At 45.0% G+C, this 14,376-nt stretch overlaps 1 protein-coding gene across 3 annotated transcripts in view; it reads right to left on the bottom strand.

Moving 5' to 3' along the window:
- The window catches only part of CDKAL1 (CDK5 regulatory subunit associated protein 1 like 1), a 729,763-nt gene that overhangs the window by 143,556 nt on the left and 571,831 nt on the right, over positions 1-14,376 (bottom strand). For all 3 annotated transcript variants that reach the window (XM_008262511.4, XM_051855824.2, XM_002714231.5), the window contains one exon: positions 251-313. In XM_008262511.4, the coding sequence (XP_008260733.1) occupies positions 251-313 (63 nt within the window). The remainder of the gene's footprint in view (positions 1-250; positions 314-14,376) is intronic.

The raw sequence follows: 14,376 nt of genomic DNA, 5'->3' as shown, positions 1-14,376 counted from the left end.
AATTTTAGTTCAGAAATACAATTTTTTGTTTTCTTTAAAAAGTTTGAAAAATAAAGATTGAAATTTAAATGTAACTGGTTAGCATACTTCAAGATCACCACCTATTGATTAAAACTGTGCTATTCATTCTGAAAGACAGAAGTCTTGCCAGTTTCCTAATTAAACACTAGTCCTGGGAGGTTTCATAATTAAAACACTAATCATCATCAGAACTCCACTATCTAATACAGTAATGAAATGTTTCTCTTACCTTGTGATCATACGGATTGTAGGAATGAAATACCTGAGAAAGATCTTTTGTTCTTTGCTTTTTCTGTGAAAGAAAACACAAACATTTGAAGGTTGGCAGCTGGCAAAAAAATACACATGTGCGAACATACTTATTTCTACGTATCTGTCTATAAACAGATCTAATATATTGTTTGTTCTGAAGAGTTTTCCTTTGTGAAAGCTGAGGGGACACATGGATGCAATTAGGAACCCAAGGCATTGTGGGGCATTGTCACAGAGCAGCCAGACAACCTCTCCCTAAAAGGTTGCATAATTAAAACATTAATTACCAACAAAAACTGTTGTAAAATGCAAAACTCAGAGACTAAAATGGAGAAAAAAAAACAATGAAAAGAAATAAAACTCAATAGAGATTGAGGGCACATTCAAGTTCCTTCTAACAACAACTGCTCTCCTTCAGCACTGGGCACTGGCACACATCCATTTACAAGAGCGAGCTCCTGTGGGCTTCCCCATCACGGCTGGGGTCTGCTTGTGCCTGCTGCCATGAACACACCTTTGTCCCATCACTCTAGGCAGCTCATATGCCTTGCATGCTATGCATACACCATAGGTGCTCAATGAGTATGGGATAAATTAACGAATCAACAAACAGTAAGACAGGCAACGTAACTGGTAGTATCTATAACGATGACACATCGCCTCGTAGATAGTTATGAAAAGAGAAGGCTCTTCACTTTTAATGATGTATTCCTCTCAAGTTCATGCAGGCACTCCTCAAATTCCTTTTCTCTCCCCACTCCCTAGTGTCTGTGACAGGCAAGAAGTGTGGTGCTCTCTCATTACAGCCAAGTACTACAATCAACTCAACCGCTGCCATCTGTCTATCCCCCACAACCACTAGAACAATTTCGTGTATGGCTTCAAATCTTCTTTGTATATAAGAGGCTACTTCAACACGGAAAATGGAATTAAATGGAAAATGGAATTAAAACATAAGTTTCTTCTGGTGCGAATTTTTTTTCTTTTGAAATCCATGCATAGTTGTCTCATGATACATATCTGCCATGAGTTTTCTGCATGGATTTCAGAATTTTTTGCAACAAATTACATTTATCTTTTATTCATATTTTCCATAAATGTTTTAAAGTACCTTAGTGTATATACGCAAATTATTAGTTTAAAAAAAAAGATCATCCCAATACATTGTTCTGTAATTTACTTTTTTCCAGTTCACAATTTATGAAAGTTTGCTAAACTTTCTCCTTTTTTATGAAAGATTATTTTTATTTATTTGTCTGAAAGGTAAAGTTACAGACAGTGAGAGGGAGGGACAGAGAGAAAGGTCTCCCATCCACTGGTTCACTCCCCAAATGACCACAACAGCCAGAGCTGAGTCGATCCGAATCCTGGAGCCAGGAACTTCTTCTGGGTCTCCTATGTGGGTGCAGGGGCCCAAACACTTAGGCCACCCTCTAAGGCCATAGCAGAGAGTTGGATCAGAAGAGGAGCAGCTGGGACTAGAACGGGCACTCACATGGGATGCTGGCGCTGCAGGTGAAGGGTTAACCTACTGTGCCACAGCACTGCCCCTATCCTTGCTAAATTTTCAGGCTTATGCATAAAGATCTGCAATCCCTCATGGGGGAATTTCAAAATCTAAAACCTTTTGAAATTACTTTTTCCTGAAATTCGTTTCATTTAATGATTTATTTATTTATTTGAAAGAGTTATAGAGAGAGGGAGAGACAAAGAGAGGTGTTCCATCTGCGGGTTCACTCCCCAAACAGCCACAATGACCAGGGCTGGGCCAGAAACCAGGAGCTTCCTCCAGGTCTCCCAAGTGGGTAGAGGGGCCCAAGCATTTGGGCCATCTTCCACTGCTTTCTCAGGCACATCAGCAGGGGGCTGGATCAGAAGTGGAACAGCTGGGACTCGAACTGGCACCCATATGGGATGCTGGTGCTGCAGACAGTGGCTTAACTCACTGATTCATAGCATCAGCCTCATTTAAATTGTTTTTAATACCATAGTAGTCTCTGAACAAACATCTTTGCCAGCCTGAGTGTATAATTTTTTAAATAAATCATGGAAATGCAGTTTGAGGGTTAAATAGTATACATGTTCATTTCCTTGAGAAATACAAATTGTCTCTGCCTACCCCTCAACACTGTGCTAATTTGCCCTCTGGTAAGAGAAGAGATTGCAGCTTAAGTTGGACATTCTTAAGAATTTTTCCTCTTCAATTTAAAGGTATAACATTTCAAAATTTAGAATAGATCAAACATATTTAGAACAGACAGTGAGGGAATGGTGTTGTAGCGTAGCGGGTAAAGCCGCTGCTACAGTGCTGTCATCCCATATGAACACAGGTTCAAGTCCCGGCTGCTTCACTTCCAATCTAGCACTCTGCTATGGCCTGGGAAAGCAGTGGAAGATGACACAAGTCCTTGGGCCCCTTTACCCAACTGGGAGACCTGGAAAAAGCTCCTGGCTCCTGGCTTCGGATCGGCTCAGCTCCAGCCTTTGCAGCCAATTGGAAAGTGAACCAACAGATGGAAGATCTCTCCCTCTCTCTCTCTGCCTCTCCCTCTCTCTGTGTAACTCTTTCAAATAAATAAATAAATTTTTTTTTTCAAAAAGGACCTCTCTCTCTCCCTGCCTCTAACTCTGCCTTTCAAATAAATAAAAAATAAATTAAAAAAAAACAGATATTAGATATTTTCCCAGCTTCTGATTACAGAATTTATTTCTTGTCCATCACAGTTAGCCACAATGGCATCTTAAAATTGAGATGCCAATGGCCTGCTTGCCCTTAACCCTGCCCCTGGCTTGCTTCTGATTCTACCCGCATGTTGTTATTCCAACCGCCAGGTGACGTGGCTGCTTTCTGGCTTGGTACTCTTGTGTCTAGAGAAGTGTGTCCTTTTTACTTCAGTGTCCTCTCAATCACATGTCTATCACACTTCCTGAGTGCCAGAGATCTAATCAGATCCCCTACTGAGGTTCTGCATGATCTTCTGCAGCCATGTGGCTGAGCTGCTGGGTCTGTTGTTAATTAGGAGCTTGTCTTAAGGTCATTCCCACATGCTCTAAGTCTTCCCACAGACCCATTTCCCTACTTCAGGACTGTTGAGAGCTACAGTGTCAGCAGAGTCCTGCAGAGCACTTCGCCTTGTTGCCTGTCTGAAGTCATCCTTCCCGGCAGCTCAGCTGAAATTCCCACCTCCTCTGGCCACCTGAGCAGTGTCTCCGGCGATTCACTCGAGAGTAACTTAACAATCCTCCTTCCCAGAGAGCAGAACTGTGTCTCTAGGATGATTGGAAACAGTTCCCTTGGCTAATGAAATGTCAGCTCTGTGAGCCTTGGAATCTGCTTTGAACAGGTCACTTGCCCATCAAAGTTTTCATTAGCTTATAATTTTCTCTTTCCTTTCCATACACCCACTTAGCTGGTGTAACAGTTCTTGGCTTATACTTCAATCAGAAGAAAAATGATGGAAACTAACACTTCCTTTGGAAGGAGACTTGATAGAAAACATTAGGGAAATTTTTTTTTTCAGACAGGAAATTATGCTACAGAAGATAAAATAGGCACCATATCAATATTCCACTTAGGAGGGGTCCCAAAGACTAACGGGTCTCAGAAATGGCTGAGCTACCAGCCTGAGTTGGCAGGTGTATAAGCAACACTCAGAAGTCATTTCGTGTGACCTTTTTATGTGGGTTTTGATTTTATCTTCCCATTTTGATCTCTAAAACCTACATATGCCTTTTATCATAGGCAACTTCAAAGAATTTTGGGAGGGAAGTGGGGTATAAGTAAATAAATAACACTATCGGGATTACCCTCAAAAAGAAGCCATCTTTTTTTCTGACAACAAACTTATGACATTCAAGTACAATGAAGTCTTGGCCATAAATATTGGAGGTTATATGACTTAGTTTGTGTTACCTAAAACCCATTACTGTTCCTTCCCCGAGGTCAATCACTTAGCCCAGGGATATATCTTCTGGAATCCAGAACAAAGGTTGGCAAACGATGGCCCACAGGGCAGTCCGGGCCATAGCCTGTTTCTGTAAGCCAAATTTTACTGACACACAGCCACATCCACTCATTTATATTACCTATAACTGCTCTCATATTATAACAGCAAAGTAGTTACAACAGAGAATGCATGGCCCACAAATCCTAAACTATTTATTTCCAGGCCCTTTACAGACAAGTTAACTATGTCCTTGTACTGTTCTAGAATTTCTTTATCTAGCCATGTCTACTTCTGCCAGTAGTCTCTTAACCCAGATCAAGTGAGCAAGTAACTATCTGGCCAAAGTCTCTTCCTCCTCTTTGTACAACGAAGATGGTCCATGAACCAATCATAATCCATACCCCAACACATCGGGATGAACACACCAGGCTTAACAGCACTTGGTTGTCTTGCTGTAGGATTTTACCTTCACTGCACTCTAGGTATGGGCAGAAAATATTATAGATTTGTTTCTAGAGCGTGCTGAAATAGACTTGAGTCTTTCATATTGTGATGGCTGATCCTGGGAGCTCTGAGAAAAAGACCTTTAAGTTCTAGCACTATAGCCAAGTACCAGATTCCATGGACAAGTAACTAAAATGTCAGCATTGTTACCAGTGAGCCAGCTTCTCCGATGTAGGTAATGCTAAGAGTACTACTCTGCAAAACTTGTTGAGCCTTGCTATCAGCACTTTTAACTGAAACTCAAAGCTGAGCCCAAAATGGAATAATTAGGTATTTTCCTATTGCATCATAGTGTATGTCTAAATTACCTCCCACTTTTTTAGCCTGTTAAAACAAACATCTCGGTCATGCAACCACCTGTTAATGCTCCAAATGTTTAAAAAGTAAACATGTTAAACAAGTTGTGTGATGAACTTGTAACGAGGGTGGCCAAAGTACAGCGAGTATGGCAAACACCTCTCCCAGAATTGTGTGTGGTTCTCTCAAAGTCACCTTCAGCGCTGATCCCGATGTACAGGCTGTGAAAAGGAGAGGGCACTCACAACCACACGCTGAGTCCTGCGGTGTATGCGGGCTGCAGAGGAGCTGAAAGTGATGTGTGAGAGGTGTGTGAGAGTTCTGTAAACCTTCTAAACTCCCGAGAAGCTGAATATCTCTAATTTCCACCTCATGGACACTTCATAAATAGCTATCGCGTTTGACTCTCCATAGACAGAAAACGCTGACGACCCCCCTTTCCCTACACTTGTGTTTTTAACGCTTCCTTTCAGACAAAACTAATGACCTCAAGAAAGTCTTTTTCACAGCACAGGTTGCCAGACAGTAACTCATTTCAAATTTCTCCAAGGTATGCAGCACAGCTCTGATGTGAAAAAGGATTCTTGTGTCATGAGAACCTCATTCTGACCGTGAGGCTACACAATCAACGGAATTTTAAGCAACATCCACCAATTTAACAACTTTTTGGTTCTCCAAACTAATTTGATGCTTTGTGTGCGCTTTCTCAAGTTTGGAGACTAAAGTTTCTCAAACAAAATCACACTCTCATCAGGCAAAGCTGAAATAAGATGATGGAATTAATTTCCATATGTGGATTCATAAAAAAGTGACAGAGCCTACAAGTTTTCTGAGAGCTTGAACAGTCTAAGGTGTACTGTAATAAAATGTAAAACATTCAGCAAGTCTTCATCATCTTTTTGTGGAAAGAAGCCAAATGGGCAGGTTTGAGTTTCAACAGACTTATTTTTTTCCTACTTCCTTCCTGGTCGACAGCCTGGTTGGAAAAGGTAAGAGGAAAGATAGGAGGCCAAGACAGCCCACAAACTGGCCGGTCAGGCTCTGAATAGCTCAATGTTGTGTTACGCAGGGGCACTTGTGGCAACTGGACAATGGCAGTCTGGCAGGGACAGAGAGAGCCATTCTCTCAAAAAAAAATCCCCAATGGGGCTGGAGTCCAGTTCCAGGTGATAAAGGTTAGAGATCAAGGACTTGGTTACTACATGCCAGGGAGAAACATTTTGTATAGAAAGCACAGAACCACATCCTAAGGCCAAAGGGCTGAAACAGCCAACAGGTACAAGATAAAAACAAGTGACTGAGAGTCAAGGAGTCCCGGGAGACGAACCAGTCAGGAACTGGGAGAGCTGCAATGAGAACAAGGGATTAGCCAGAAGCAGAAAGGGATGCTGACGTCAGGGATACGAAAGGAAGTAGTCAGGCAACCTTACGAGGTGAGTGCAGGCATTAACCATCAAGGATGTGGCCTGACGTGAAGGCAGGTGTGCCGTTTACATTGGGATCATCTATTTTGTACCGCAGGGCAGGTGCCAAGGTCAGGGAGTGGGCCGTGCTGGGCCCATTCGATTCGGTTTGCAAGGTGACAGCATTTGGTTGAAGAAGGCAAAGAATGCTTACTGGAGAGTTAATTTTTTGATAAAAGCAGGAACTAAAGCACCCAGTCGACAGATAAGTGACAGCATGCACAGCCCATAAGGGAGCAGGCAGAGCATGGCCATGTGGAGACGCGGAGAAAAGGCAGGGGCGTTGTTGAATAGTCTTGGCTAATGTTGAGAACCTATGATGCAAGAGACTTGACAAATGATCAAATTAGCGTTTCAGAGACAGCATCCCAATGGTGTTAAAGATGGATACCGAGTAGAAGAAGGCTAGAGGCAGAAGACAGTGTGAGTGGCTGGTACAATTTGTCAGAAAAAAATAACATCCCCAATATAGAGGCAGTGGGAGAGGGTGGAACAGAATGGAGTAACAGCCAGGAGGCAGGACTGACAGCGGGTGGTGACTGATTAGACTGGCGTACAAGAGGGAAGAGCAGAGTTGGACCCGACGTTTCTGGCTCAGCTAACTCCAGGGAGAGAAGTCCTCTTCAACAATACAGGTATCTAGATTGAGAAACATTTTGGAAACTTAGTGGAGGGGAGGGGAATCCAATTTTCAAAGTTATGAGTTTGAGGTGAGTGAGAGACATTTGGAGAGACAACGAGGACCAAGTTCGACAGAAGAGTATAGTCCTCAGAAGAGAGAGATGACCTGTAGCTCTGGGAGTCAGCAGCATATGCTATGATCTAACTTACAATGGGACAGGGATGAGATCACATTGGGAGTACACAGACAGGGAGAGGGGAGGACAGGAGAGAAGATGGAGGTTGAAATCCTGGCAAACCATAGCTCTCTGACCCTGGATCGGGTATCTACTTAGTACTTCCTATGTGAAATGAGGGAGCTAGATTAGGTTCTAAATCCAGGCTGGAGGTCAGCATTACTGGGGACCTTTTAAATACACCAATGTTGCAAACCTAATCCCCAGTAACTGATTTCATTGGCCTTCCAGGACCTGGGCACATGTATTATTTAAAAGCTCTTGGGTATTACCCACCTGTGGCCGAAGTCGGGATTCCCTAGCAGAGCTGATCCTTGAGGCCTGCTCTCACTGTGGACCTTGGTGCAACTTTCAGTGGCTTGCACTCCATGCTCTGAATTCTGTCACGTTTTTCATTCCCTTTTTTTTTTTTTTTAAGATTTATTTATTGGGGCCAGTACTGTGGTGTAGCGTATAAAGCTGCCGCCTGCAGTGCCAGCATCCCACATGGGCGCTGGTTCGAGTCCCAGCTGCTCCACTTCCCAAACAGCTCTCTGCTATGGCCTGGCAGAGCAGTGGAAGATAGTCCAAGTGCTTGGGCCCTGGCACCTGCGCGGGAGACCTGGAATAAGCTTCTGGCTCCTGGCTTCAGATCAGCCCAGCTCCGGCTGTTGTGGCCATTTGGGGAGCGCACCTGCAGATGGAATACCTCTGTCTCTCTCTGCTTCTGCCTCTCTGTAACTCTGCCTTTAAAATAAATAAGTCTTTAAAAAAATACTTAGTTACTTCACAGGCAAAGCTACAAAGAGGGAGAGACTCACAGAGAGAGGTGTTCCATCCACTGGTTTACTCCCCAAATGGCCGCAACTGCCAGAGCTCGGCTGATCCAAAGCCAGGAGCCCAGAGCTTCTTCCAGGTCTCCCACATGAGTGCAGGGGCCCAAGCACTTGGGCCATCTTCTAGTGCTTTCCCAGGCCAGAAGCAGAGGCAGCCAGGACATGAACCGGTGCCGTTATGGGATGCTGGTGCTTAAACTCTGTATTATGTCCGTATCTTTGCCTTATTCACTGACCCTTCTTTTTACTTAAAAATGGACTCCACAGGCAAGAATTCCTTTGAGGCTTTGGCTACAGAACAGGCTGCTGCTGTGTACCTGTGTTCCCTATTTGTGAGTGCTTCTGAAAAACAAATGGGAAGCTACTTTGATAACCCAACCATATTTGTTGTTATCAGTGTCCAAAATGTCAGAGGCTTCATTAAAAGCACCTGACAACATTAGTGCTCAGTCACAATCTCACTTTTATGCTGTGCACATTTCAGTAGCATACCAAAGATAGTAGGAGACACTCTTCCAAGTGAGAAGATGGGAAAGGGGTCCTGGGAATTTAGATAGTGAACCTCAAAATGTAGAAATCAAGTGGAAAATTAATGATGCGAAATATGGTTGGCAATCAAAAAATACCCCCAAACACACAGGGAAACAGATAACCTGCTCAATATCTAATCTACTATTCTTTCATAAGGCACATATGTACAATACTTTCCTGTTCTTCTATGAGAAAAAAAAATTTCCCCAATGTCCTTATAAAAGGAAAATACAGCTGCTCTATCCAATATATATTTGTTTAACGATTTATTAATTTATTTGAAAGTGAGAGTTACAGAGAGAGAAGGAGAGGCATAGAGAGAGAGAGAGAGAGGTCTTCCATCTGCTGGTTCACTTCCCAGTTGGCCGCAACAGCTGGAGCTGTGCCAATCTGAAGGTAGGAGCCAGGAGTTTTTTCCGGGTCTCTCATGCAGGTGCAGGGGCACAAGTACTTGGGCCATCTTCTACTCCTTTTCCAGGCCATAGTAGAGAGCTGGACTGGAAGTGAAGTAGCCGGGACTTGAACCAGCACCCATATGGGATGCCAGCACTGCAGATGGTGGCTTTACCTGCTATGCCACAGCACTGGCCCCTACCCAATATATTTTTTTACCTCTTATTCTCTACCAAGGTCTGCAAAACAGCTGAGATGACCACAAAGGTTGCTGACTGCATACCTAAACTTCCTTCCCTCCATCCAGTTACAATCAGCTTCTTCAGTTTCTTGCACCTTCACTGTAGAGAGCTCAGGGCAGACATTTCTTAGAGGAGCTAAAACAGCACACTCGCAAGAGCGGAAGTCAGAAGACAGCTCAGTGGGGAGTGGGTGTTAGAAGCAGTGGTTGGCTGGCGCCATGGCTCAACAGGCTAATCCTCCACCTGCGGCGCCAGCACCCCAGGTTCTAGTCCTGGTCGGGGTGCCGGATTCTGTCCCAGTTGCCCTTCTTCCAGGCCAGCTCTCTGCTGTGGCCCGGGAGTGCAGTGGAGGATGGCCCAAGTCCTTGGGCCCTGCACCTGCATAGGAGACCAGGAGAAGCACCTGGCTCCTGGCTTCGGATCAGCACGGCGTGCCGGCCGCAGTGGACACTGGGGGGTGAACCAACGGCAAAAGGAAGACCTCTCTCTCTATCTCTCTCTCTCACTGTCCACTCTGCCTGTCAAAAAAAGAAGAAAAAAAAAGAAGCAGTGGTCAAGATGCCACTTGGAACTCCTGCATCTGGATCAGAGCGCCTGGGTTTGAGTAGCAGTCCTCTCTCTCAATTTCAGCTTCCTGCTAATGCACACTCTGGGAGCCAGTGGGAGTCCCTGTCACCTACGTGGGAGACCCAGATGGAGTTCGGAGCTCCTGGCTTTGGCCTGGCCCAGTCCTGACTGTTACAGGAGTTTGGGACGTGAATCAGGGGATGGGAGATCTCCCTGTGTCTGTGTCTCTCTCTCTGCCTTTCAAATAGAAAAAAGAAATAAAGAAAACAGACAAGTGAATTTGTTCATCCACTTGCAGTGGCATCCAAATACAATAAGCAGGCATTGGTGGAAAACACACAGCTGATTTTAAATCACAGGAAAAATCAGTGTGCAAAACTTTTTCAGCCTTATGGTTTCTAAAGTAATCTTAGTAAAGGGGGGGGGGGGCATGAGTCAACCTCTCATTTTCACTGGGGCCAGTGGGAGGGGGCAGTGGAGGAGCAGACACCATTTAGCCCATTTAGCCTGGCAGGTCATTAACAAGGCAACAAAGGCTGGCAGGAAACACAGACAGGGAATTTTGCATTCATTCAGCGATACAAGATTCAATAAAATGTAAGTAGCCATACAGTCTCCTAGCAAGCTCATTTTATGTAGTAGAGGGAACGACTGTTTGCAAGGAAAGGTTATTCTTTGGCAACTAGGGTGTGGCCAGCGCACAAGGAAGGAAGGAGACTTAGTTAATTTGTAGTGACACATGTGGCCCAAACAAGCCAGCAGCAGTCATTACAGGCGGGACAGCTACAGCAAACCTCGGTGCAGGTCAAAGTCCAAGGGTGCTGAGCACCCCGGGGCACACAATGGATGCTCAAGTGTGGTGCGCGTGTGCTGCGTGTGTGTGCAAATCCCTTCTCACCGACCTCAGCAGAGCACTGACTTTTGCCTCTAGTCTGGATGATACAGCTCTGTTTGCTTTGCTGGATCCAATCTTGTCCCTCTCTTTTTTTTTTTTTTTTTTTTTTTTTTTTGACAGGCAGAGTTAGACAGTGAGAGAGAGAGAGAGAAAGGTCTTTTGTTTCCGTTGGTTCACCCCCCAAATAGCCACTACAGCTGGCACGCTGTGCCGATCCGAAGCCAGGAGCCAGGTGCTTCCTCCTGGTCTCCCATGGGGTGCAGGGCCCAAGCACTTGGGCCATCCTCCACTGCCTTCCCGGGCCGCAGCAGAGAGCTGGACTGGAAGAGGAGCAACGGGGACAGAACCAGCGCCCTGACCGGGACTAGAACCTGGGGTGCCAGCACTGCAGGCGGAGGATTAGCCTAGTGAGCCGAGGCCGGCTCTTGTCCCTCTTCATCGAAAATTGGTGAAATACAGACAGTGTGTGGCCCACACAATGCTGGCCACCTACTTTTATACTGTCTATGTTTGTTTTTACGTTTTTAGATGGCTGGAAAAGAACGAGAACACTTGTGATATGTGCAAATCTCATGCCATTCAAATCCCACACATCTGGGCTTGTGGGAACACAGCCATGTATGCGTCTCTGGCTGAGGCTGGGCTACCACAGCAGACCTGAATGGCCACAGCACAGACTATGTATGGCCCATAGAGCTGAAAAGATTTAACTAACTGGCTCATTTTGAGAGTTTGCCAACCCCTGCTCCAAATCACCAATTTGCAACTCTGGTTGCACCCTGGAATCACTGGGGATTTCAATAGTACTGATGTCTGGTTCCCAGCACAACAGATCTTGATTTAATTATGCTGAGGTATAGTCTGAGGACTGGCAGTCAAAAAAATCTCTCCAGGTGATGCTAATATAAAACCAGAGTTTAGAACCATTGCTCAATCTACCCCTGGACTGAGAACACAGCAAGTTTTCTAAGGTCATCTAAGATCACTCTTCTCATCAGAAACTTCCAAGGGCTCCCAGCGACTCAAAGAATCCAATTTCTTTCTTTCTTTTTTTTTTTTTTTTAATTTGACAGGTAGAGTTATAGACAGTGAGAGAGAGAGAGACAGAGAGAAAGGTCTTCCTTGCGTTGGTTCAGCCCCCAAATGGCTGCTACGGCTGGAGCTGCACCAATCAGAAGCCAGGAGCCAGGTGCTTCCTCCTGGTCTCCCATGTGGGTACAGGGGCCCAAGCACTTGGGCCATCCTCCACTGCCTTCCTGGGCCACAGCAGAAAGCTGGACTGGAAGAGGAGCAACCGGGACTAGAACCCGGTGCCCATACGGGATGCCGGTGCCGCAGGTGGAGGATTAAGCAAGTGAGCCATGGCGCCGGCCCCTTCAAATAATCTAGTTTCAAGACCTTACTAAGTACTGTCCCACTCTTCTCACCAACACCAATGTCTCATTCCTGAGATGCCTGTATTCTCCTGACTCCACATCTTGCCCAATGCTCCTTTCTCTGCCTGGAAGGCCCCTATTACCACCACCCCGTACTACATTCATTCAAAAAGACCAATTGAGTGATTGCCTCTTCCTGGATCCATTAGACAAATCTACCCACCACATTCACAGCTTGTTAACTCCTCCTTGAGGGAAGAAACTTGGTTACAGCCATGTGGGCAGGACGCCTTCCCTCTGCAACACTGCATTAAAGTGCCTGGTGTGGCTTAAGCCACTGCCTGTCAACTCTGGCATCCCCTATGAGCACAGGTTCCAGTCCTGGCTGCTGTACTTCCGATACAGCTCCCAGCTAATGCGCCTGGGAAGGCAGCAGAAGGTGGCCTGAGTACCTGGGACCCTGCCACTCACGTGGAAAACTTGCATGAAGTTTCTGGCTCCTGGCTTTGGCCTGGCCCAGCCGCGGCCACTGCAGCCATTTGGGAAGTGAACCAGCGGATGGAACAATCTCTCTGTCTCCTTTTCTCTGTAACTCTGCCTTTCAAATAAATGAATGAATGAATCTTAAAAAAAGAAAGTGCCTGGCATAGGGCGATGTTCAATAAATATTTCCCACCCCTGTATTCCTACAACCTTTTGGGTTTACCTTTGAAGAGCTTTCTAGTTCCTCCAGTTGTCCACCCAGGTCATCTTTTCCCTCCAGGCTCTCAGTTCATGACACAGCACTTCAACCTGTTTCTTGTCAGTAACCTCAGCTTCCTCCACCTCCGTCCTTCCCCCTCCCTGCAGTCTCCCACTCCCCTCTTCTATTAACCCGAACACCAGAGCCCTCAGCGTCCGTGGACTGAGACCACCGCTCTGGGTAGAGACGCAGCGGCTGTCTCTATGCCCGTTAACACCTCCCAATCAGTTTTCCTGTGTGCTCTCACCCTCTATGTCTACAATCCATTCTCTAAACTCTAAAGCGGACTTGATTAACTGAATGACGCGTCCAGTTGACACATCCGCTGCATGCCCATCGTGCCGCAGGCCTCATAGCAGTGAGACAGAAAGCAAGGCAGCAAGGCCACTGGGCTCAACGGAGCTTAAAGATGAATGCAGAAAAAGCAGCAAGCACTCTACTTACCCAGCAGCCAGGCCCACGGTAAGTGCTCACGTGCTGGCTGAATGATCCCAAAATGATTATTAACACTGCTCTCCAAGTGGCCATGCGAATGAATGACCTGCGCACAGCTCCTAAGCAGGTTACTAAATCAAATGCAAATTTTTAGGCTGGACAAGATTATTACTTCTCTAACTATATATGGTACTTCACGATGGTAACTGTAAATATTCTGGAATTTGAAACTTGTTTTTCACTGGATTTTCGCTTTGAGCCCATTTACAGTCTAGGCATGAATTTCTTTTTTAGTGTGTTCGCACTCTTGTGGAAAGCTTGCTCCTTTCTCTGAAGACAAATTATATGTAGGACAGGGGAATGACACCATTCGGTATCTTCTGTTGGGTAGAAAAATACTAGGAAAGGGCAAAATGAGCAGCTACACACACACACCATAAAACTAAGTAAATAAAATAACAGTTTTAAATGTAGCCAGATAACTGATTTGCCAGCTATATTTTAGATGCTAGATTTTACAACACACCCAAAGACCCGAGAGCACAGGAACGAATACTGTGTCCCCACCAAGGTCTTCCCTGTCCTTTCTGTCACTCTGAAAATAAACTCTGACAAAAGCAAAGAAACTAGGGCTTCATCTAATTCCTGTTGACTTTTCCTTTCACCCATTTTGGTACTTCTAGATCAACACACAGATGTGTTACCCATGCTTGAAGATTTCATGGTTATTTCTAAAATATAAAAATAACAAGGTAACTATCACCATAGTGATAATTTCGAAGGATTAGCAATTACAGTGTTAAAAGTTGGCCTGGTCCTTACAATCTGGTACAGACTGTGGGACCCCAAGTCTGCTGTTACCTCCATACTATATTGTCTTCATTTCCACCTTCAAGGTTCTAAGTGTCATCAATTTTTTTTGGAAATTAGCAAGAGTGGGGTTTTACTTAACTTATTTCTGCATGCTTAATAACATGTGATACCTGCAAAGTACTTTAGTAAGGACAAACAATACAATTGAACAAATATGAAGTTATAT

This window comes from Oryctolagus cuniculus, chromosome 5, assembly GCF_964237555.1.
Source record: "Oryctolagus cuniculus chromosome 5, mOryCun1.1, whole genome shotgun sequence".
Taxonomy (NCBI): domain Eukaryota; kingdom Metazoa; phylum Chordata; class Mammalia; order Lagomorpha; family Leporidae; genus Oryctolagus; species Oryctolagus cuniculus.
The sequence above is the reverse complement of the archived record's forward strand: the minus strand, read 5'-3'. Positions and strand labels throughout refer to the sequence as shown.